This window comes from Microtus oregoni, unplaced genomic scaffold (genome assembly GCF_018167655.1).
Source record: "Microtus oregoni isolate MIOR12 unplaced genomic scaffold, Mior012 000015F_ref0000493, whole genome shotgun sequence".
Classification (NCBI taxonomy): domain Eukaryota; kingdom Metazoa; phylum Chordata; class Mammalia; order Rodentia; family Cricetidae; genus Microtus; species Microtus oregoni.
In genome coordinates, this window is record NW_024543074.1 from 9,558,786 (window position 1) to 9,583,331 (window position 24,546).

At 48.9% G+C, this 24,546-nt stretch overlaps 1 protein-coding gene across 1 annotated transcript; it reads right to left on the bottom strand.

Annotated features, from left to right (window-relative positions):
• Window positions 1-1,423: 1,423 nt before the first annotated feature.
• Trim25 (tripartite motif containing 25) lies at window positions 1,424-24,546 on the bottom strand. Its single transcript, XM_041664115.1, has 9 exons — window positions 23,881-24,546; window positions 20,010-20,105; window positions 13,957-14,190; window positions 12,021-12,189; window positions 9,290-9,355; window positions 7,200-7,223; window positions 6,779-6,871; window positions 6,597-6,695; window positions 1,424-5,743 (listed from the first exon to the last, which is right to left on the bottom strand). Exons 1-9 carry the CDS (start codon window positions 24,472-24,474, stop codon window positions 5,214-5,216), a joined length of 1,905 nt encoding a protein of 634 aa, XP_041520049.1. The 5' UTR covers window positions 24,475-24,546; the 3' UTR covers window positions 1,424-5,213.

Consider the following 24,546-nt stretch of genomic DNA (forward strand, 5'->3'; position numbering starts at 1 on the left):
TTTTGTTGTTGTTTTGTTTTGTTTCTCGAGACAAGGTTTCACTGTGAGCCCTGGCTGTCCGGGAACTCACTCGGTGGACCAGGCTGGCCTTGAACTCATAGAGGTCCACCTGCCTCTGCCCCCCAAGTGCTGGGATTAAAGGCACGCACCAACACTGCCTGGCAATTTTTTTTTTTTGAGACCAGGTTGATCTCGAACTCACAGAGATCCGCCTGCCTCTGCCTCCCGAGTGCTGGGATTAAAGGCGTGCGCCACCATCGCCTGGCCTTTTAGAAGGTGTTTTTACACCCAGTTCCATCTGTCGCAATTCCAGGACTTAGGGGAGAATGGGGCATGGTGAAAGTGACTAGCGCAGGTTGTGGGGCTTCCCCAGGCTGCTGGAGCTGCCAAGACCAGCCTTGTTTTTCCCCCAAAGCCTGTCCTTCCTCTTATCAGCTTGGCTGTCTCACACCCTCCCCCATGTTCCCACATGTAGTAAAGCTAACTTCAACCTTCATTTTCACATACGCTTATTTTCACCACAACACAGTCTCGGCCAGGAGTCTCTCCATTAGACCACAGAAAACTTTGGGAGGTGGAAGCAGGAGGATCAGGAATTTAAGGTCACTCTCGGCTTCACAGTGAATCAAGCCTGGGTTAAATGAAATTCTGTTAGAGCTAGCTCAGCGGTTGGGCTTCTGCCTCCTCTCCCCTGCACCTGGTTAGTGGGGCTCATAGTCACCCCAGACCTCTTCTAGACTTCAAGGGGGCACCTGCACTCACAGGGCACATTCCCACACTCACATGCATGGCTTGCCTCGACTAAATTGCCATTCTGACTTTTATCTAAATGACAACAAAGTGGAATCTCCGAAGAGTCTCTAACTGACATTGTGGGTATTCCCAGGGAAAATACAAAACAAATCGAAGATTGAGGCAGTTTGTTAAAAAGGACGTGTATGTGTGTGTGTTTCAGCAGGGCCGTGTTGGCACACACCTTGAATCCCAGAACTTGGGAGGCAGAGGTAGGCAGATCTCAGTGAGTTTAAGGCCAGCCTGGTCCACAAAGCGAGTTCCAGGACATTCAGGACTGTTACACAGAGAAACCCTGTCTTGAGAAACAACAACAACAAAAAAGAATGTGTGTTGTGTGTGACAGGCTGCCCAGCAGGGCTTATTCAAAGCTTGCAGGTCCCATCACCTCTGTCCCAATAGCAACTGCTGTCCCGCACACAGTGGCCAGGCCAGCCACCAAGAGTTAGATGTGGCACCCCAAGTTAAGGGACCCAGTCCCCCACTGTGGTGCCTGGCCTCAGACACCAGCATCACTTTGGTGGCCTCGGGCTCCACACAATGCTGACTAACTGTAAATCCCCGGAATGGCTGTGACCTGCCTACCGTTTGTCATTTGCTAGAATTCACAGAAGACAGGACAGTACTGTATTTATGATTTTAACTTTATTAGAAAGAAAAGAATCACAAGGAGTAACATAGAAACACAAACAGGGCAAGGTCTGGAAGGGTCTGGAGCACAGAGCTTCCTTGCCCGGCCACCCTAGGACAAGAGTGCATCAGCCTGAATGAAGCGCAGCCCTGTGTGTGCCCATCTGCAGAGAAATTACACTAGGTCTCCACCACGGCTGGATTTGAACCATCATTTACCGGCAGGATTCCCAGAGGTCTTGGACTCACCTCAATCCCCAGTTCTCTCTTCTCCCCTAGAGGGGTCCTTCAAGCTCAATGCCTCAACCCTCTAATCAATCACCAAACTGGTCTTCATATCGGCCAGCTGCCACCCTCGGTCATCTCCCACCAGGCAGGCAAATAACAATGACCGTCCATCCTCTCAGGAAATTCCAAGGACTTAACTAACACCCCCAACACATGCCCCCAAACCAGGGACAAAGGCCAGCCAAATGCTTTAATAGCCAGCATTTCCTGAGACACCCATACCTCTGTAGCAAAGATCATGAACGGGGTCCATCTTCTGGTCTGGCCTGTTTTGCATTTTGCTATTTAACTTTTCACGACAGAAATGTTCAAGCCTATGCAACAACAGTAGGAAGATTAAGAAAATGAGCCCTGGGTTCCCAACTCTCCTTGTTGGTTACTTAAACGGGGCTTACTTTTCAACAATGTTCCACCTTGACATTATCTTGAAGCAAAGCCCCCACACCCTCTCTCTGAGTATTATTTCCCCAAAGTTCCCTGCAATCGTCGCTACACTATGGTAGGCTTCAAGAGATCTGGAGTGGAGCCTGAGCACTCAGAGGGGCTGGGCAGTAGCTTTCAGGGGGTGGGTACCTCATCAGTGGATTTCAGAGTAAGGGACCATTTCTCCCCCCCCCCACACCTCAATCCCCAGGGGACACAGAATTCTACTACACTGCATTCAGAGTGAGGAACGGCCAGCCTTGCCCTGTTTATGATGATTATCTCGGTAATGAATCGCCTCTAAAACACTACGTTCAAGAAGTCATCAGCTAAAACATTAGTGATTAACTAAAATCAATAGAGAGAAGTAAATGGTGTAAAAGATAACATCGATATTAGTAACAGATTGAAAATCAATCTCCAAGTAATTAAAAAGACTAGTCAGCCAGTCCTGAATAATACGAAGACTTGGCCTTTAGTTTATCATGCCGGAATGACCGAGACAGCACCCACCTAGGATTTTACATCAACATTTCTGGCAAGTTCTGTATGTCTACAGGACCCTGGGGTCTTCCTGTCACCCATGCTAAGCATCTCTACCATGCTGGAATGACAAGAGCGGTGACCAGAGCCATCCATCCTCCACCTTCCCACCTGCCCGATTCTATACAAGGGTGAGATGAATACACAGCTTCTGTCCATTCCAGGACCCTGAGGTACAGGATTACAGAAATGGCTGCGGTGAAGGTGAGGTCTTGCCATTGCAAACAGAAAGGTACCAGACAGCAAGGGTACACTCCTCCACTTACAACTCCAAAGCACCTCGAACAGCTCTGGGCTTTGGTGGCCTGCCTGACTCTCATAAACAGAGGGACACATGTCTTTCAGGCCTGAGCTGCACACTACCTGGGAAGAATCTTGACTGCTGGTCTCATTTCTGCAGGAGAGCCCAAGCAGGACCCCTCAGTGAACCCTTGGCATTCTACTTCTCTAAACCTAGATGTTTCCCAAGACTGACTTGGTTGCAAACAGGCTTTGTTTCAGAAGATCGGTGAAGATGCATTTAGACATCTTCAAATTCAGAGAAGGATCACCAAGAATTTGTGTAGCAAAGACAAACAAAAACAAAACAAAAAAAAAAAAAAACGTTTCAAAGGCCACATATCATGTACAGGGACATGGCCTCTGCAAAGACGTTCCCAGGGAACAGAACATTCCGCTGGGAGAGAACACAGGTCACACATCTGTCAGGAATGCCAATGCTGAGAGCCCTGGAATTCCATTACTAGATCTGAGATGTGCTATGTTCTCAAGTATCCATCCATATGAAAGGTCTAGGGGCCCTTCCTTCCCACAAAGTGACCTCTCTTCATAGGAAGGCTTACAAGAGGGAGCTCCCCACATAGAAAAGAGAGCTAGACTCCTGTCACAAGAAGCCAAATCCTCACAGGTTCTGGATTTGACGTCAGTACAGAAGGAGGGAGGGGAGATTTCGGTCATCCATCCCTGCCCTTTAGTGGCCGGGGCTATTTTCATTGCATGAAAGACCGCAGAGAAAACAGCCACCGGCTGGACCCTCCTTGTTTTTTTTTTTTCTTATCCTGAAAGGTCTTCCTAACCTATAGTTTGGTCTCTATGAGCATCTGGAATTGGCTCAAATGAGGAAGACAGCAGAATGGTCCACGTTAGGTGAGGGGTCTTGGACTCAGCACTGGGCCTACCGTCTGTGGCTAAGGGAAAAACAGGAAAATGGCTGTCTCCCACAGGTCCTTCAGGCCCCTGAGTCACTTCAGTGGGTGATGTCTCATGGCTCCCAAAGCAACCACATGCATACCATCTACATGACGGTAGGGTATGGGAATGAGGTGTGGCTGGTCACTTAACAAAGGGTGACATGCACAGCCACAGCCCAGTATCTACAACCCGGAGGAAGGGGACATTACTGCTGAAGTCAGCAATCAAGGCAAAACATGAGTAAGATTAAAGCCGTCAGGCTCCCGTGAATCCAGCCAGGGTTCTGCCTCCCCACCCCCACTCCCAGCACAGGCTATGGGAAGAAAGGCCTCCAGCTCTATGGAAACAGTCAACATGTCCCTGGTGAGATGCCCTTGGGAGAGGGAGAGATTCCATCCCAACCAGATCAGAGTTCATTGATACAAGCTGATTCAGATCAGAGTTTGAAGCCTTACCTACAAAAGATTCCCAGGAGGAAGAAAGATATGGAAACTCAGAGTAGGGATTAGGCTCAGAAGTAGAGCATATCAAGGTCTGAGATTCAATACCTGGTGCCAAAGAGATAATATACATGCTGATCCCAAAAACTGGATGTTCGCTTGTTTTTTGTTTGGTTTGTCTGTTTTTGAGACAGGGTCACACTATGTAGCTTCAGCTGTCCTGAAACTCACTATGTAGACCAAGCTGGTCTCGAATTCATAAAGATCCACCTGTCTCTGCTTCCCAAGTGCTGGAACTAGAAGCCTCGACCACTACACCTGGTTTGTTTGTTTGTTTTTTTTTAAATCTAGAGCATAATCAAAACACGAAGGTCTGAAGGCTAACCCAAAAAGTAGACATCCATCACCTGAAAGAAAATGTGGTGGCGCACGCCTTTAATCCCAGCACTCGGGAGACAGAGGCAGGCAGATCTCTGTGAGTTGGAGACCAGCCTGGTCTACAAGAGCTAGTTCCAGGACAGGCTCGAAAGCTACAGAGAAACCCTGTCTCGAAGAAAAAAAAAAGACAACAGGAGCACTAACGATTTAGTGCTCTGAAGCTCTGCCCAAGTGGCTAGCAGCCTGAGAGATTTCCCAGAACACTGGGAGGGGGGGTCACCCTGTCCTCAGGGGCACCGGGAGGTAGATATGCTTCCCCACCCACAAGACAATCACCCCACCCCTTTCTGAGCCAAATCTCCCCGTTTTTTATTCTCTCAGCCTCTTCCCCAGGTCCCCGCCAAATCTCCTATCTGTTGGGGACTCAGAAATTCTCCTAGGAGAATCCCTTCTACGGTGTTTTGACCAGTCTTGAGTGATTCTCAGCAAGTCCAAGTGTCTGAGGCCGAGCCTGGCCTAGCGGCTTGCCTACTTGGAAGAGCAAATGGAAAGCTTGGTACCCGCAGAGAAGACCCAAAAGGCTGGGTACAGGGCTTCAGTAAAGTCCACCTTGTACTTATACATCAGGCAGACCTTTTCAGTGACAGCAAAGAAAATGACAAAGCCGTGGTCACAGTTGAGAAGTACACCGACCCGCGTGGCCTTGGTGGAGGGCAGAGTTTTCTCCACGTTGTTGTGCCAGGCCGAGATCTTGTTATTGAACCATTCCACACACCACGAGTTGGCGTTCCGGCCCAGCCGGCTCTCGGGGCCCTGCCGCTCCATGCTGCCGTAGCAGATGCCTACACCGCAGAAGTTGTTCTTCTGCAGCTCCACCTCCCAGTAGTGAATGCCCTTCTTATAGCAGTGCAGCCCCAGGACCTGAGAACAGTAGGTGAACCTCTGGGGATGGGAGCGGTAGTGCTGAAGACCCTCGGCCACAGAAGCGGTGGTGTAGTTGTCTGTCAGGGCCACCTTGTTGTGGGCAGTGTTGTAGTCGAAGATGACTTTAACGGCATCTGAGAAAACACCCCCCCCCCCAGGGAATCAATGGCAGGAGGCCCAAAGTACTTTCACTTTTAAAGCTTTCTCTATCTATAGTTATTTTACCCATCCGCCTTTTTAACTACCCATCCACAGATCCACTTACCCATCCATCTACTCACACACCACCCACCCATTCACCCATCCAACTACCCATCCACCTTCCCCATCTACCCACTCATACACACTCCTATCCAGCTACCCATCCACCCATCCATCCAACTACCCATCCACCTTCCCCATCTACCCACTCATACACACTCCTATCCAGCTACCCATCCACCTACCCAACTACCCATCCACCTTCCCCATCTACCCACTCATCTAACCATCCATCTTTCCCATCTACCCACTCATACACACACCTATTCAGCTACCCATCCACCCATCCATCCAACTAACCATCCATCTTTCCCATCTACCCACTCATACACACACCTATCCAGCTACCCAGCCACCCATCCATCCAACTAACCATCCACCTTCCCCATCTACCCACTCATACACACACCTATCCAGCTACCCATCCACCCACCCAACTACCCATCCACCTTCTCCATCTACTCACTCATACACACACCTATCCAGCTACCCATCCACCCATCCATCCAACTGACCATTCGTCTCTAAAAACACCCACTCAAATACACGCATCATCTATCAACCCATTCAACTAGCCGCTCGCTGGTGCTTGGACCACCCACTCCTCTGTCTGTTTATCCACCCACCTAGCATCTACCTGCCCAACCACCCATCTACCCATTTATGCACGCATCCGGATGCCCACCCACTCTTGCATCCATCCATCCATCTAGCCAAGCTACTCACACTCCAGAAGCTCGGCTCTAGACTTGGCTAAGAAGTTTTCTAGCACCTTGGCTTTGAGCGCAGTCAAGTTTGGCTGTGGGGTGTTGGCTTTGGGTGGGGCTAGAAGAGGAAACAGAGAGTGGTATTCAAGACAAACTCAGGACAAATGGCAGATACCTCCTTGGTGCTTGGGCACAACTCACCATCAGGGATAGTTGTTTTAAAATCCGTTGACTGCCCAGGAGCTCCAAAGGTGGGCTTGTTGGGTGAGGGAGTGCTGGGAGTGGGGACAGTTGCTGAGAGGTGAGGGAAGACAGATGTGAAACAGCAGTACATCACAGAGGGCTGGATGACCTCCCCTCCCTTCTAAGGTGGCTGTCAACTTCCACCCACTGTCTGACCAGTCAGGGCCATACAAGTGAGTCCAGCTAAGGCTCTTTATCTGTCTTACTCCTTTGCAGCTGGACCTCCTTTCCCTGCTCAGGCCTGCCTGCCTTCACAGCATACATTTGGAAGGACGGGGCCACTGCAGAGCCTTTGTTAAAGCAGGTCATCTGTTGCTCTCAATGTTAGCTCTAGGCCCAAACAAGTCATGAGAAAAAGACAAACAAATGCACAACTTACGGGTTTTCTTGGCCTTCTTATCCTCTAAAAGAAAGAAAGAAAGAAAGATTTTAGAATTAAGAAATTTTAAAGCACACTGCCATACATAAAAGACCATAGTAACACTCATCAGCACACACTTGCCACATGTAAGCTAAGGAAGGCTGGCCTAACTTCAAATATAAGGGGGTGACTGGCAACACACATCTACAAGAACAGGAACCCCACCAGGGTCATGGGGTATAGACTGACTAGGAGGAGATGGGAATTTTCTAGGAAGTATTTATGTTGATCTGGGTAATGGTAAGATGGGACCCATTTGTTGAACATGTATTGAAATGTACATTTAGGGTCTTTGCATTTTACTACCAAAAGAAAGCAAGTAAAAAAAAGAGGAAGTCAGGGAAAAAATAGTCGTGGTTAAGTATTACCACAGTGCTTAAAAAACACCTGCCTTCCCTAGGGTTCTTCCGAGCACGCTCAGTCGCCATGTGTTCTGGTCCACAGAGACCGAGGTTCAGCAGTGGTTTGCGGAAGACAACTCACACATTATAAACAAGCAGCGAGCAGTAGAGCTCACCCACAGTCCTCTTGCATCCCCCGACACCACTAACAGCCGGGCACCTCCATGCCTTCTCACACTGACCCTGGGGAAGCAGTCCCAGCTTGCTTGTTTGAGGGTTAAAAAGAGTTCTCACAAGCAGTGTGTCCCACAGGAACCTCGCTTGCCTTCATTCCACGGGTCAATTATTATTTTCCAAAGTGAGGGGCCATACTATACTAGGTCCATCCTGTTCTTCCCCAGCCCCACATCCACATTCCCATTGACAGTGACGCCATCCCTGATGAGGGGAGGGAAACAGGGGTAAAATCTAATGCTTGAAGTATGGGGTGGAAAAAGTGTTCTTCTGCCAGGTGGTAGTGGCGGTGGCTTATGCTTTAATCCCAGCACTTGGAAGGCAGAGGCAGGCAGATCTCTGTGAGTTCAAGGTCAGCCTGGCCTACAAAGCAAGTTCCAGGACAGCCAGGACTATAGAGATACTCTGAAACAAACAAACAGTGCTCTGTCTTTTCTTTCTTTCCTTCTATTTTTCTTTTCCTTCCTTCCTTTCTTTCTTTCTTTCTTTCTTTCTTTCTTCTTTTTCCTTTTTTGAGACAGGGTTTCTCTACAGAGCCCTGGCTGTCTTAGAACGCACTATGTAGACCAGACAGGCCTTGAACTCACAGATGGAGATTAAAAGTGTGTACCATCATGCCCTGCTTACTGTTTACTCTTTTTATAAATGAACCAATATATTGTACATGTGTAGAATCAAATTTTCACTGGTGGGGACAATTAGGAAAACATTTTCTTTGGCTCAGTGGGAGAGGTCAAGAGGGGAAAATAGTGAGAAACATGAGACCAGGGAGATGGCTCAGCAGGGAAAGCACTGGCCACGCAAGCATGAGGACCTGAGTTCAGATCTTGAGACCCCAGACAGTGCTTGATGGGGTAGCATCCACCTGAAATCCCGGCATTCTTACAGCAAGATGGCCATAGGGGAATCCCGGAAATGTTCAGGCCAGTTTGTCTGGCTTAGGCCATGGCAAACAAGAGACCCTGTCTCAAACAAGGTGGACGGTAATGACTGACACCCAACGGTGAATTCTGACTTTCACGTATGCACGATGTGTCCACACTCCCACACACAAACTTGAACACACACACACACACACACACACACACACACACACTGAAAGCCAGGAAAGATTTTTTTAAAAAGAGGGAGAAACAGTGCAATGACATTGTACATTAAAGCCGGTTGGGTAGAGAGCACACTTACTGGCTGCGCTCGGAGTATATCAAATAGTTCTCAAACTCATGACAGCTTTGATGACTTCACCATCCCACACAGCCAGTGTAGATGGAAAAGTCACATTCCCTGCCCCAGTGGCGTGCATGCCTGGCCCTGTACCACCTGTTCCCTGCCACAGAACGTTTCTCCAGTTGAGACCCCAGTAAAGACTTGGGATGGGTTGTGACTGTCCAGAAGCCGCAGTGGCCGATGGAATGGTCTCACCTGTCAGCCACAGTCATACTGACACGAGAGAGATGAGAGGAGGCTACTTACGTTGGGGCTTCTTCACAGGGCGCGTAGTTTTGGATGTGGACTCCGTACCATGACCTTCCACGTCACCTGTGACAGAGAAAAGGGGATGGCTGTATGTGACTCCTCCCCACCAACTCCCAGAGCTAGGTTTGTCAAGGCTGTGGGTAGAACATTCACACAGACACACAGCTCGCCCACTGACCAGCCAGTTAGTTGCAAGAGACAGAAATGAAATGCTAAGAGGACCAATTTGTTTGTTCCTTCTCTCTTTGGCTTAAAAGGCAGCTGGGGCGAAGTCTCCTCCGCAGCACCCAATTCCGGGACTTCTCTAAGATTTGGTTTCTTTGGTCATCCATCAAAGATTCCAACTTGATGATGGCTGATGGAACCCCTGAATGAGGTCAAGGTGTCTGGCGTGGAGTGGAGACTAGGCCAATGTCAGTTTCTTGCCCACTGGCTCTTTCTTCCCTCCTTCAACAGGTTAGTCACTCACAGATTTACCCCATATGAAGTACTTCTAGAACCTTCCACAAAGGTGCCTCATTGTTCCTGTTTCAGAAGTCCATCACCTGTTATTCAACAGGGATTTTACAAGCGAGTCAGGCTCTCAGGCTCTCTGCCTCTCTCCGCAACAGCACGGGACAGCTTTTGACAACAGAACACAGCTCCACCCTTCACAGAAGGTCACCACCTCTGAGGGAGCTGGACTGGAATCGCCAGGAGCAGGAAAATGGCACCTATGTAAAGGATTCCAGAGGAAATGAATCCTGCTCTAAGGAGTGGGAACGGAGCTGGTAGGATGGCTCTGTGGGTAAAGGAGCTTGCCACCAAACCTGAGTTCCATCCCCGGGACCCACACAGTGGAAGGAGAGAACTGACTCCCACAAGCTGACCTCTGATCTCAACGCCCGTGTCATAGTGCACATGTCCACATACAAAATGCATACACATTCAATATGCATACAGATAAAATAAATACATGTGTTTTCTTTTTAAAGGAGCGAGAATATTGGTACTGGAACCTGGCAGACAAATGTAATGGCTCAATGATTTCCACACAGTGAGAAGGAAGCCCAAAGTGGGGGCGAATGTTCTATCGTCAGCTTGGCAGAATCTAGAATCAACTGGGAGGCGGCCCTTTGAGCATGCCTGCGCCTGCGGAGGGTTATCAAGATTGCATTAGCTGAGGTGGAAAGACCTGTCCTGATTGGGATGCTGGACTGTTGCAAATGGAGGAATCAAGGTGAGCACTAATGTGCAGACAATTTGTTGCTCTTCTGACTGAAAATGTCATGTGACCAGCTGCTTCACATTCTGCGGCCTTGACATCCTGCCCGATGGACTGTGATGTGGGCTGGCGGCTAAAATAAACCCTTTCTCTCTTCAGTTGCTTTTGTCCGGATATTTGATCACAGCTACAGGAAACAAATACAGATGCCTAGCAAAACTAAAATGCCTAATGGTAAATTCCTTTAACCCAGTTACTTAGTAGCCTGAGGCAGGAGGATGCAAACTCAAGGCCAGCCTAGGCAACTTAAAAGATCCTTCCTCGATGCCAGGTATGGTGGCACACACCTTTAATCCCAGAATTTGGAAGGCAGAGGCAGGGGGATTTCTGTGGGTTCTAGGTCATTAGGTCAACTTTGTCTACATAGTAAGTTCTAAGACAGGCAAAGCCACATGAGAGAGAGAGAGAGAGAGAGAGAGAGAGAGAGAGAGAGACCTTGTTTCAAAAAAAAAAAAAGATCCTGCCTTAAAATAAAAATGTTCAAAATGGCCATGGGTATAGATAGCACTTGTCTAGTGTATGAAGGCAGGTTCAGTTGTCAGTACAGCAAAGCCAAAGAATACAGTGAAACAGCAGAAAGGAATTAGCTGGTGAAGAATGGTGATGCTCCCAGCCAAGTGTGTCAGGAGGATATACACAAAGGTCCTGTGGCAGGAAGCATGGCACTGAGAGATAGGCTGTAGAGAGAAATGTGAGGGCTTGGGGGACAGTTTCTAATCTGTCTTGACGGTCAAGGTCTGGTCTGTCACTTTAGGACAATGGAAAGCCCCCGAAGGAGTTAGGAGGAAAACAAGGTGACGTCTACATCTTGAAAAAATCCTTCCTGGCGATAGCAGCAGATGCAGGGGGACTTTGGAGGAAGCTTGCATGGTCACGGAGCACAGGTGATAGTCTCAGACAGCAGGCAGGTGGTGTCTGCACAGGGCTTGGGGGCAGAGGCAGAAGAGAAAAAAATTGATGGCTAGGTGTGGTGGTAGCCACCTGTAATCCTAGTACTTGGGAGGTGGCAGACGGTCTGGGCCAATGGAGAGATCTTGCTTCAAACAACCAAGGATTGGGTGTACAGGCCGGAGGTGGAGAGCTTGCCTGGCACACACTGGGATCGGTCCCCAGAACGGAGTGGTGGCAGCGGGGTGGGCATGTGTAAAGCAACAACCATGGTGGCTGAGATGTGGAGGAAAAAAAGGGAAAGTTGTGCCAAAGAGGAACTTGAGGCTTCTCCGATCCTGGAGCTAGCCATCCGTCCCCGTCCACCAAACAGGCTGGCTATCCAGGGTCACTCAAAACTATCCAGGGTTCATCAGACCACCAAGCCTTAAAGCTCTTTTTGGAAGGATAGCTGTGACATCAGGACAAAGCAGAGTCACATCCAATGGAGAATGCAGTTTCAAGACTCTTTAAATTCACGCCCCAGTGATCTGGATCATACCCTAAGGCACATGAGTGTTGGGTCACTGTCATTACCTGGGCCAATGGACTCCTCAGCCCTCTCCTGGAGCTGCTTGATGGAGCGCTTCAAATCATTCTTGAGGTCCACTGCTCCCTGGTAGACCGCCTTTATCAACTCGTGGTCTAGGTCAATCTTGGGGATGTAGACTGGTTTCGTTGACACTTCTCGCAACTTTGCAGCTTTCTGGAACAAGTCAAGGTGTTAAGGACAGGCAATTCAAAGGAAGCTAGGGCCGGGCTTCATCCTCATCAACCCCACAAGATGTCTCCTACGACAACAACGAGTCCCTGACTGCTTCAATCACAAGCCCAAGGTCACCAGCAATTGAAGTGTTTTCTTAAGAACTAGAGATGGAGGCTGGAGAGATGGCTCAGCGGTTAAGAGCGCCAACTGCTCTTCCAGAGGTCCTGAATTCAATTCCCAGTAACCACATAGTGGCTCACAACCATCGATAATGGGATCTGATGCAGACAGAGCACTCATACAATAAAAATTTAAAAAAATAAAATAAAAACAAACAACTGGAGCCAGAAGGACCTCAGAGGTCACTTGTCTTACAAAGCAGATAAAGAGGTCACATGGCAAGTGGCTTGCACAGAAACTATGCCAACGAGAGTCTCTGGAGCTCCTCCCTTCCTTCCAAGTGGTACAGGACACTCCAACCCAATAAAGCCCTAATGACGGTCAGGAATGTCTGATGGCATACAAGGTTGATCTAGGACATCTTCTATGGGATGGGAGTCGGGATGGGAATGCCATTAAACTTAAAAAGTTATCTCACTAACTTGAGTCCTTTGGAATGAAGGGGACTCAGACAAGGACTTTGAATCCTTTTCAGTTCTCAGACACAGGAATGAGCTCCCAGGGGCAGGAGAAAACCTTCACCAGGCACCAGCAGGTATCATGCACAGAGGACGTTCCATCACTCCTGTACTGAGCAGGGAATCTGGGTCCTGCACTGTCTAAGTGAGGGAGAAGGGGGGAGTGACAAGATGTGGCTTACAGCCAAAGGATATACAAAAACAAGGACATCTGAAATGACAGCATTAGCGCTGTGACGGAGTGGGACATTACGCTGCAGCACTAATAATGTGTAACACCGGAACCCAAGAGGGTGGACCTGGAAAAAGGACATAATCCACTGGGAAGATGAGGCCAACGTGGTGTTTACACTCAGGGAGAAGGGAGAGTGCAGAGCCTGTCCGGATAGCAAGGACCTCACTCATGGGCCATGCTAAGAAGCATTGGGCCAGACAGAGCAGGAAGACAGTGCTTCAGAAAGACATTTTCAGGGACCATGTGAGGAAGGACTAACATGGACCCAAGAGTCTCTTCTTACACATATACCCTCCGTATCCATCTCCTTGAGCACAGGGCAGATGCACAGGAAAGGATGCTACTGCCCCAACAAACTTACAAGGAACAGAGGAGGTACACCACAGGGACAATAAAGACATCAAACAAGCTGAAATAATTAATCAAAAGGGCAATTATTCTGCGTGGTCCAGGATACTAACTGGGTAAAAGACCTTACTAGAGGAACTTGGGCCTTCCTCGAGGGAAGCACAAGCTGCCAAGTCGAAAGAAAGCCTCAGCAGACAGCCAGCAAGAAAGTGTACACTTGACCTACAGCCCTGAGGAACTCAAATTCCGATAGCAGCCAGGTGTACTTGGAAAACAACCCTGTGCTCCAAAATCAATACAGCCTAGCCTGTAGCTAGACTGTTGATGCCCTGACAACAATGGGGAAGCCATGTCCAGATGCTGAGCCAAGGGACCAATGAGATAATAATCAGCCCTTCTCTAAAGCCCCTCAGTTCAGGGGAGCTGCTGCAGAGCACAGAAACAGAACGTGTCTCCGAGACACTTCCAGCCCCAACTCCGTGAGGCTCAAACTGCTATCAGCTCAGGGAAGCTAACCCGCACGACAGCAGCCTTGGCCCGACTCACCTCCAGAAACTCAAACTCGTCCCCTTTGGCCAAGGTGAGCTCAACCTCTGCCTTCAGGTCCTGCATCTCATTCTTCTTCTTGATAAGGACCTGGTAGATGGTGTCCAACTTTCCGAAGACCCTCTTCTCCTCCTCCTTCAGCCTGCGTGTGGAGCCGGTCTCTGCCGAATCAATGACGGCCTTCATCTCCACATATTCTTTTCTCAGTTGTTCCAGCTTATGACTCATAGAGTCCTGCAAGGCCAAGGTGAAGGGGCTCCTGTTAGACCGGTGGAAATGCTAAGGCTGCACACTGGGTGTCGGCAAGGGGGGGGGGGGGGCACCAGGAACGGCATGACACTTCATGGCACTTGGCAATGTCCCGTCCACCTGGAGGAGATCACACCCCAAGACCCGGCAACCCCAATCCCTAGGACGATACTCTTTTTTTAAAAAAAAAAAAATATTTATTTATTATGTATACAATATTTTATCTACATGTATTCCTGCAGGCCAGAAGAGGGCACCAGACCTTATTACAGATGGTTGTGAGCCACCATGTGGTTGCTGGGAATTGAACTCAGGACCTTTGGAAGAGCAGGCAATGCTCTTAACCACTGAGCCATCTCTCCAGCCCCCTAGGACGATACTCTTAAGCACCTGCCCTGGAAGCACATAGAAGGATGTTCACAAGTGCCGGGTGGTAATAGCACACACCTTTAATTCCAGCACTCCGGGAGGCAGAGGCAGGTGGATCTCCGAGTTTGAGGTCAGCCTGGTCGACAAAGTGAGTTCCAGGATGGCCAGGGCTTCACAAAGAAACCCAGTCTCAAAGAACAAAACAAAACAAAACAAAACAAAAAACAACAAATATTAACAAGAAAATCCAGGTGCGGTGACTCACAACTGTAATCCCAGCACTTGGGAGGCTGACACCGGAGGACCAGAAGTTCAAGGTCATCCTTGGCTGCATGGCCTACTTGAGGGCAGCTTGGGCTGCGTGTGACCCTCATCTCCAGACTGGGGTGGGGGAGGAGGAGAGACAACTGTTCACAAGCAACACTGTTTGACAGAGCAAAAGCGAGCAGGTCACAGTGGTACATGTTTATTGTCCCAGTTCTTCTGGGGACTGAGGCAGGAGGGTCGCTTGAGCCCAGGTGTTTGTGTCTGGGCTACAGAGTAAGACTATCTGGGGGTGGGGAACCTGAACATAGGAGAGGCGATGCAAAGACTGAGAACTGATCGTAGGACGGAACATTAAACAATAAACGAGAGATCCATCTCCACCGGGGAAAAACACAGAAGCAGAAGAAGCAGTATGATTCTTTTCACACAAAGCTCAGACATTAACGAAGTGGTGGTGTTTGTTATTAAGGAATGCACACGCATACAGACATGCATATAGGAATGAACAATTCAAGATGGTGATTCTTCCTTGAAACTGAATAGGGTATAAATATAAGGTAGAAACAGGGGTGAAAATACACTGCAGATATTAACTTTTTTTATTTTTTATTTTTCGAGACAGGGTTTGTCTGCATAGCCCTGACTATCCTGGAACTTTCTATGTAGACCAAGATAGCCTTAAATTCAGAGATCCACCTGCCTCTGCCTCCCAAGTGCTGAGATCAAAGGTGTGCACCACCGCTGCCAGGCTGGGATATTAATTTCTTAAGGCAGTTCCTAGTAAATTTTTTTTAATTTATTTATTTATTATATATACACTTTCCAGGATACAGTGCCAGATCTCATTACAGATGGTTGTGAGCCACCATGTGGTTGCCGGGAATTGAACTCGGGACCTCTGGAAGAGCAGCTAGTGCTCTTAACCTCTGAGCCATCTCTCCAGCCCCCTAGTAAATTTTTAAAAGAAGGCATGAAACAATTTCAAAAAGTTCCTAAAGATGGTCATTCCCTTAGAACTCTCCTTTTGAGTGTTACATGTGGCTTCTGAGCTTTTGAAAAATTACAAGAGGAAATGTGTCATGATTCGTGAGTAGACACTAGATGTAAAAACTTGATACCAACAGGTGATGGTGGTACACGCTTTTAGACTCAGAACTTGGGAGGCAAAGGCAGGTGGGATCTCTATGAGTTCAAGACCAGCATGGTTTACAAAGCAAGTTTCAGGACAGCTAAGGCTATTATACAGAGAAACCCTATCTCAAAAAAAAAAAAAAAAATCAGAGGTGCCTGGGATGATTCTGGTAGACAGTGTTGCTTCAACAGTCATATTTTTGAACAAACTTCTTGGGTAACTGCAATAGTTCAGAATCAAACATAACAAATAAAAAATATACACTGTACACCCAAAGAGTGGAACTTAACTTTTTAAAAACTGTTACATTAATCATTAAATTTTTTTTTTGTTTGTTTTGTTTTTTGAGACAGGGTTTCTCTGTAGCTTTGGTGCCTGTCCCGGAACTAGCTCTTGTAGACCAGGCTGGTCTCGAACTCACAGAGGTCTGCCTGCCTCTGTCTCCCGAGTGCTGGCATTAAAGGCGTTCACCACCACCGTCCGGCATAATTATTAATTATTTTGTTGTTGTTGTGTGCATACAGTCCGAGGAAGTCAGAGAACAATTTCAGGAGCTGGTTCTCCTTTTCCACTAGCTCAAGCACCTTTAGTCACTGAGCCATTTCACTGACCCTCCACTCTGAACCCAGCCCTTCGCTCCACCTCCTCTTGTGAACACCAGCATCCTTCAGTGCTCATTTCCTCCTATGCTCTTTGTAAGAGAACACCCCAGGAGTGTCAAGCAGGTACACAGCTTCTCAGACAACATTTCCCAGACTACCCTGAAACTAGGTTTGCCCAGGGTGGCTAAATTCCTCCCAGTGCGGCAAGGCTAGAAGTGGTATGTTGTAACACCACAATGATTGCTTAAAAGGAAATTGCTTGTTGTTGGTATCTTCCATCTTGTTCCCCTTTTCCCAGGCTAGAGCAAGCAGGTAAGGGTGACCCAGAATCCCAAACCCTACAGACATGTTAATAGTTTATTATTATTATTATTATTTGCCTTGGAACAATTCTTTTCTACACTATGAATATGTCTTACTCTCATGGGTTAATAAAAGTTGACAGGCCAGCAGCTGGGCAGGAAGTTAGGCAGGAAAAACAAATTGAGACTGATGGGAAGAAGGAGGGTGGGGGTCAGGACACCAGCCAGTTACCCAGAAAGCAAGACATGCTGCAGTACATAGAGTAATAGAAATGGGTTAATTTAAATGTAAAAGTTAGCTAGTAACAAGCCTGAGCTATCGACCGAGCATTTATAGGTAATATTCAGCCTCTAAGTATGTTATTTGGGAGTGGGTGGTTAGGACAGGAAATGTCCGTTTACAATTATTATTATTATTACTACTATTATAGAAAAGCTAGGTACATTCCAGTTTGCAATGGGCCACCTTTGCCTAGCTTAGCACGTAAACCCCTTCCTCCTACCTTGGGGCACAGAGACACTATTGTCTTGTCACTACCTAACAACAAACCCTTCTGCCAATAAATCCTTAATACATGTTACAGTCTGTGAAATCCTGGATCTGCCAGCCTCTTTGTTCTTCAGTACCTTCCGCCTCGGCAGCCAGTTTCTATGATAGTCTTTGGCTTTTCAGAAAGAGAGAGAGGAAGGGAGGGAGGGAGGGAGGGAGAGAGGGAGGGAGGGAGGGAGGGAGGGAGGGAGAGAGGGAGGGAGAGGGAGAGGGAGAGGGAGAGGGATCCATCTTCAATCAAAGACATGAGAGCATCACACTGTGGAGTAGTAGAACAGTACGATGTCTGTGTGGGGCAAAGCTACGCTACAGGTCAAGGGTTACTCTGGTGTGGGCTTCAACTGTTAAACCAAACAACCAACTACCTTGTTGGAGTCCCTGCACTTGGTGGTATCCTCATCCTAGGGTTAGCCTGCCCTCCAACCAATGCTCATAATTCTACCTCCCCCTCCCCCGTGGGTCTCACAGACTCCTCAGAGGAGTTGTGGTTCTGCTATGGCGGTGGGAAGTTGAAAGTTGCATCTCCACCAACACAACTGAAGTCAGACGGGTCAGTTGGTGATAGAGCTGGTATCGGCACCCGAATTTTAACAAAGGTACGATGCTGCAGCTCAGCAACGGTATCCTCAAAAATCTAGCTCCTTTCTTTCACTCGAAAGGTAAACTGGGCATTGGAGAAGTGGCTCGGTGGTTAAGAACATTGCCTGCTCTTTCAGAGGACCCAGTTTGGTTCTCAGCAGCCATATGGTGGCTCATGACAGGCTGTAACTCCAGTGCCAGGGGATCTGACACACTCTTCTGGGCTCCACAGGCACTAAGCACAGTGTGGCACACACATATAAATAGGCAAAAAAAACACCCATGCACATAAACTAATTTCAAGACAGGGTTTGTCTGTGTAGCAGCCCTGGCTGTCCAAGAACTTGCTTTGTAGACCAAGCTGACCTTGAACTCCCAGAGACCTGCCTCTGCCTCCCAAGCGCTGGGATTAAAGGCTCGAGCCACCAAGCCTGGCTAGTTTAATTTTTTTTTTAAATATTTATTTATTATGTATACAACCCTCCTTCCAAGTATGCCTGCGTGCCAGAAGAGGGCACCAGATCTCATTATAGATGGCTGTGAGCCACCATGTGGTTGCTGGGAACTGAACTCAGGTCCTCTGGAAAAGCAGTCAGTGCTCTTAACCTCTGAGCCATCTCTCCAGCCCCCTAATTTTTTTTTTTAATGGGAAATGGATAATAAATCTGCCACTGATTTAACATGGCAACATGTCCACTGCGAACCTATGATACTTCTTTCTTGGTGTTTTTTCCTGTATATCCTGTGAGTTAATGTCAGACAGCCAAAATATCCACCCACATCCTAGAGTCTGTGAATATAGCCTCGGTTAGAACAAGGATCTTTGCAAATGTACTTAAATTAAGAGATCATCTTAAGCTAGCCAGGTAAGCCTTGAGTTCTTATAAATGGAAGCGAAGTCACAGAAGGAAAAGATTGATGCAGCCACAAGACAAGGAAGACCAGAATTTCTTGAAGCTGGAAGGAGTCTCCCCAGACATATTTCTTTCTTTCTTTTTCTTCTCCTTCTCCTCCTCTTCTTCTAAGATTAGGTCTCACTGCATAGTCCTGGCTAGCCTAGAGCTCACAGAGATCTGACTGTCTCTACTTCCTGGGTGCTGGAATTAAAGGCAAGCACCACCAAGCCTGGCCTATTTATTTATCCTTAGTTTTTTATTTACTATTGGGGTGGAGGTGTGTACCACAGCATGAGTTTGGAAGTCAGAGGTCAACTCTGTGGTGTCAGTTCTCTCCTTCCACCTTGGCTTGAATTCCAAGGATTGATCTTTGGGTGTCAGACTTACACAACAATCACCTTTATGAATTAAGTCATCTTTCTAGGCCCCTTATTCTTAATTTTTAATAATTCTCCCAAGGCTGGGCTTACAGACAGTCTTCAATTTGTGTTTAAAAGACCATTTCTTGGACATGCAGCTTTTTGAATGCAAAATTTTTTGTTTGTTTTTTTGTCGAGACAGAGTTTCTCTTGGCTGTCTTGGAACTTGCCCTGTAGTTCAGTCTGGCCTCAAACTCATAGAGATCTGCCTGCCTCTCCCTCCCGAGTGCACAACAACCACCACCACCTGGAGCTTTGTTTTTTTGTTTTTTGTTTTTTTTAAGACAGAGTTTCTTGCTGAGAATGAGGGTGCACACCTCTAATTCCAGTACTCAGGAGGCAGAGGCAGACAGATCTCTGTGAGTTCGAGGGCAGACTAGCCCACACAGTGAGTTCCAAGACAGCCAGGAAGACGTAGTAAGACCCTGTCTCAAATACAAAACCAAAACAAAAGACAAGGTCTCAGACACCCAGGCTAGTCTGGACATCACTAAGTAACCAGAGATGACCTTGAACTTCTGATTCTCCTGCACCTGTGGTGCAAGAGTGGAACCCAAGGCTTCGAGGAAGCTACACAAGGACTCCGCCGACGGAACTACACTCCCAGCCACGGCCAAGCTGTGTCTGTCCTCCCTGAAGGGTGGACAGTGTTCCGGCGTTTCCAGGCTGCAGTGGGGGAGTCACTCACGTGCACGCTCTGTTGCTTGGCTCTCACATCCTCCAGTGCTCTGGTTGCCCCGCTGATGTGACTGTGCATGGTGGACAGTTTTTGCCTCAGTTTGTTCTGTAGAGGAAACACACATGGTGAGAGATCCCCCCTTTAGCCTCCAAGCCCCCCATGCTGGGGGCTATCCTTACCAACCATCCCGCCGGGATATCTGCCTATCCTGGGCTTCTTGTATTTGGTGCCCACCCCCCCTTTATCCCTTTAGGCAGACAATACAGAAACACCAAGACTGGGAACCAAAATGATTGTTTGAAATCCCCTTCCCAGCCATGTGTCTTCAGCCTATTTCCTTGGCCCTGAACAGATACCACTGTGTCTGCCTACACAGGCTATCAGGAAGACAACCAATGCAAGATGCACGCTCAGAGCACAGCCTGGATCTGCCTAAGGCCATACTAAACGTCGGCTTCTATTCCAACACACTTCATCCGCTACTACTCATTTTACAGCTCATGAAATCCAAGCAATGGTGAGCGGCCACACTCACAGAGACAGAACGATCTGGAACAGCTGCTTCTGTGATGGCGGGTGAGGTCACTCGCCCTACCACAGCAAACACCCATGAAAGCAGACAAAATGTCAAAGGAAAGGTTCGCTACAAGACGCTGGAGAGCTAACAAAGCAATGGAGTTTCCAGGAACCCAGCGAAGGAGCCCAAGGCCACATTATTAGTAACGGGTACAGCTAATGTTCTGGTACTAAACGTATAGACTACGTAAACTGTGTATACTAGGAATTTCTAGGAAAACAAACAAACGTTTTCTTCCCCTAACCAACTAGCTCAACACACTCTCGCCCTCTCATCTACTTTCCTGCTTCCTCTATTCCATCAGAGTCCCTTGGCGCTGAACCTGACCTGGAGACTGGATTTCAACCAGCCACTGTCACATGTGAGGGCCGGATACAGAGATCAAGGCTGCGCAAACTCTAGCCAGAAAGCCCAGGTCAGTGATATTTGACTCAGCCTTGGTGACCCAGCCCTTCCCCCAGGCCTCCAACAATGGCTGAAATAGATTTGGGTCAAAGGACAAACCCAGGCAGATCCTGCCTCCCCTAAGCTGGAAGACACTTGAGAACACCAGCAACAGCCTCACTTCCAGAACTGCCCCGGGGAGCCCTCCCCGCTGAAAGGGTTACCCACTATTAATCAAACCAGATAACTGTTCCCTCCACCCCACTCCAAACCAAAGAGAAGCAACTCAAGGAATTTAGGGGGCGATAACAGACCACTGACCAAGGTTAAAAAAAAACACTTTGAAGTTTGGGGGAGTTTGTTACAGACCAAGGACCTGGGTTCTCCACATGGGAGAGAATGGAATCCTGAGTCTGCACCCCCAAACTAGCAGCCAAGATACTCAAGACAGCAGTGCTTGCTTGTCAGGGGCTGGCATTAAAATACTAAGGGTAGAAGCTAGGTCAAAAAAGCCATGGGCATAAGGTTGGCAGGGGAATCCTGTGACCAGGACTAAAAAGACAGTGGGAACGGCAGCTCGCTCCAGCTCTAGACAAACAGGCTGAAAGAGGACAGAGGCTTAGGCCAGGCTAGGCAGGCCCTCCTGCCCTGGTGAATAGGTGCTTCTAAAAGCGCCCTCCTTGGAAGCCAGGTTACTGCAGGGATCACTGGCAAGTCCTCTGGACTGAGAGAGAGACCACTAGGACAGTGTGTCCTGTCTGTGGCTCTCCCAGAGCATGAGGGGCCTCATCTACACAGGCCCAGTAACAAAATGGTAGCAACCAATATGGAGATTTTGCAGAAAATTTGTTTTTTCAGAGGCTGCCTCATCTACTGTCTGTCTTATTTTTATTGTTTTTTTCCCTTAATTCCTATTACATTTATGTATGTGTGTGTGTCCACACACATGCGTGATCACGTGCACATGGATGCCAAGTCGAAGGACAATTTGCTGGAGTTGGTTCTCTTTCTACCATATAGGTCCCCGGGATCAAACTGTTTGTCATAGCTTTGGTGACAAGTTCCTTTACCAGCTCAGCAATCTCGACAGTTGTTTGTCGTTTTAAGACAGTCTCACCCTGGAGCTGGCCTCGAACTCACGATGATCTCCCTGCTTACGCCTCCCACGTGCTGAAATTACAGACACGAGGAACCATGCCTGCTGCACCCCATGTTCACTATAACCTGAGACTAGCACCACCGTGTCCCCCAGTTTATCATTTTGCATCTGAAAGCTACGAGCGGGAGTCAGGGTTTGAACCCAGATCTTGGCATCGACTATGGTAGGAGACTCATGAGCACCAGGCCTTCCGATACTGAATTCTGCCTCCGAAGTACTTCCCAGGAGACCCAACCTACCCAGAGATCGGCAGTGACTGGCCTTAAGCCAAACAGCTAGCCCTGTGGGGCAAAGCAGACCCCCAGGCTCCAAAGGCTAGGCATACTTTCTTCTAAAACAGGTAGAATCGAGGGTGTCCATACCCACACGGGGTTGTCCATACACACGGGCGGGGGTGGGGGTTCCGAGGAGGTGAACTCAAAAGCTGTACCTTTAGGTCCAACTGCCAAGATTCAAAGGGAAAACGCCTGGAGGAACCTGGCTAAGCCGCAGGCAAGGTCAGGGAAGGGCTGTGGTAAAAGGGAGAAGAGCTAGGATCCCATTCCTGGCACCGCTGCAAAACCTGCCAACCTCACCCAGGCTTACGATTCCTTTCAGGACACTGGGACAGGTCTCAACTTCTCAGACATTTAGTGAAATGAGATCAGATCACACTTTGACAAATGTGGCAGAGGGGCAGCTTCTGCTGAGTCCACAGGGCAAAGACAGGAGCCTCTAAATCTAAAGCCTCTAAAATCATCACAACCCTGGAAGGCCCTCAGGAACTCTGATACCCCCACCCCCACCCCTCCTGTCTTTAGCAAGGTGGACCTAGGTCCAGAAGCTAAATCCCTGCTCAGTTTCACACCGCAAGAATGACTACACTACCCGGGCATGGTAGGACATGCCTGTGTCCCAGCATTTGGGAAGCAGAGGCAGGAGGGATTTCTGAGTTTGAAGCCAGCCTGGTCTACAGAGTGAGTTTCAGGTCAGCCAGGAATAAGTAATAGTGAGACCCCGTCTCAAAAAGAAAAAGACGGGCTACACCACAGCGCAACAGGTCACATGCAGGGGTTCCCAGGACTCTGCCCACACTCCCTGTCCGTTAGAACTGCCCTGATCAACACATGCTTCTTCTGACAGCCTCCAAGAGCACTCACGCTTCTGGACTCAACAGATGTGGATATCAGTCTGGAGGTCTACAGGGGAATGAAAACTGGAACCGTAAGTCTGAGCAGCTTGGTTCCCAGCTCTGATTGTTTGGACAATTACTGCTTTAGCGCTGCGAAGCTAATCTCTCTGGGACTGTTTTTTCCTGAGCTGTGGAAGGAACTAGCACACAGTTCTTACATGCTGCCAGGATCTGGGGTGGGGGGAGTGGGGGTGGGGGGAGGAAGGTAACCCCCAGGGTTCACAGTCAATATTCAAAACTACTAAACTCCACTGGAGAATCACAGGCTTGGGGGCAGGCACCCTTATCTGTGCCTTCAGTTGTCTGCTACATAAAATAGACAGGAGAGGACTGGAGAAAGCAGGCAATGGATAAGAGGAAGGCTATATAACCTCCTGGCTCTCTGATTTGCCAGTGGGGCTGGCCCTCTACTGCAGTTTACAGACAGTGGCCTTAGGAGCCTGGGGCCACGAGGTCGGTGAAGGGGTGGATCTCTGACCCAGTAAAGCCTATCTCCTCGCAACCCACTGTACTAGATACCCAGGATGGGCCCTCTCCACAATTTAGCTGGCCCAGGACTTCCTTTATACCCGCACCAGCCATTCCCTACCTCCAGGTCGGCGCTGGCCTGGCTTAAGGGTGTAGGGGAACAGGTCTTGTGCTCTACCAGGCAGATATGGCAGATGCACTCGCCATGCTCGGGGCAAAACAATTCCCGAAGGCGGTTGTGCTGGGGACATTTGCGGCGCAGCAGGTCACGGACGGGTGGCTGCAAGGGGTGGTCCAGGAAGGCGGGACTGTCGAAGTGCGGTCTCAAGTGCTCCTGGCAGAAAGAGGCCATGCACACGAGGCACGTCTTCACCGCGAACTCCTTCAGGCAGTGGTCACAGGCCACCTGGGGGGCTGAGCTGGAAGTGGCGGAGCGGGCAGGGGGCGTCCAGTCGTCCACCGGCGTCCGTGCCTGATCGGCTTGCAGGAACTGCTCCACCACTGCGCACAGCACCGTGTTCTTGTGCAGCTGCGGGCGCATCTGGTACACGGTGCGGCATTGTGGGCATCGGTACGGCGGGCCCTGGACGATCCATGTCTCATCCAAGCACGACCTGCAGAAGTTGTGGCCGCAAGGGGTGGTGACGGGTTCCTTGAAGGATTCCAGGCAGATGGAGCACGACAGCTCCTCGGCCAGAAGACCCAGCTCTGCCATCGCGCTCCTGGGGGCACCCGACGGGACGCGCAGGGACAGCGGCAGACACCACCGCGCGGTGCTCAGAAAGCA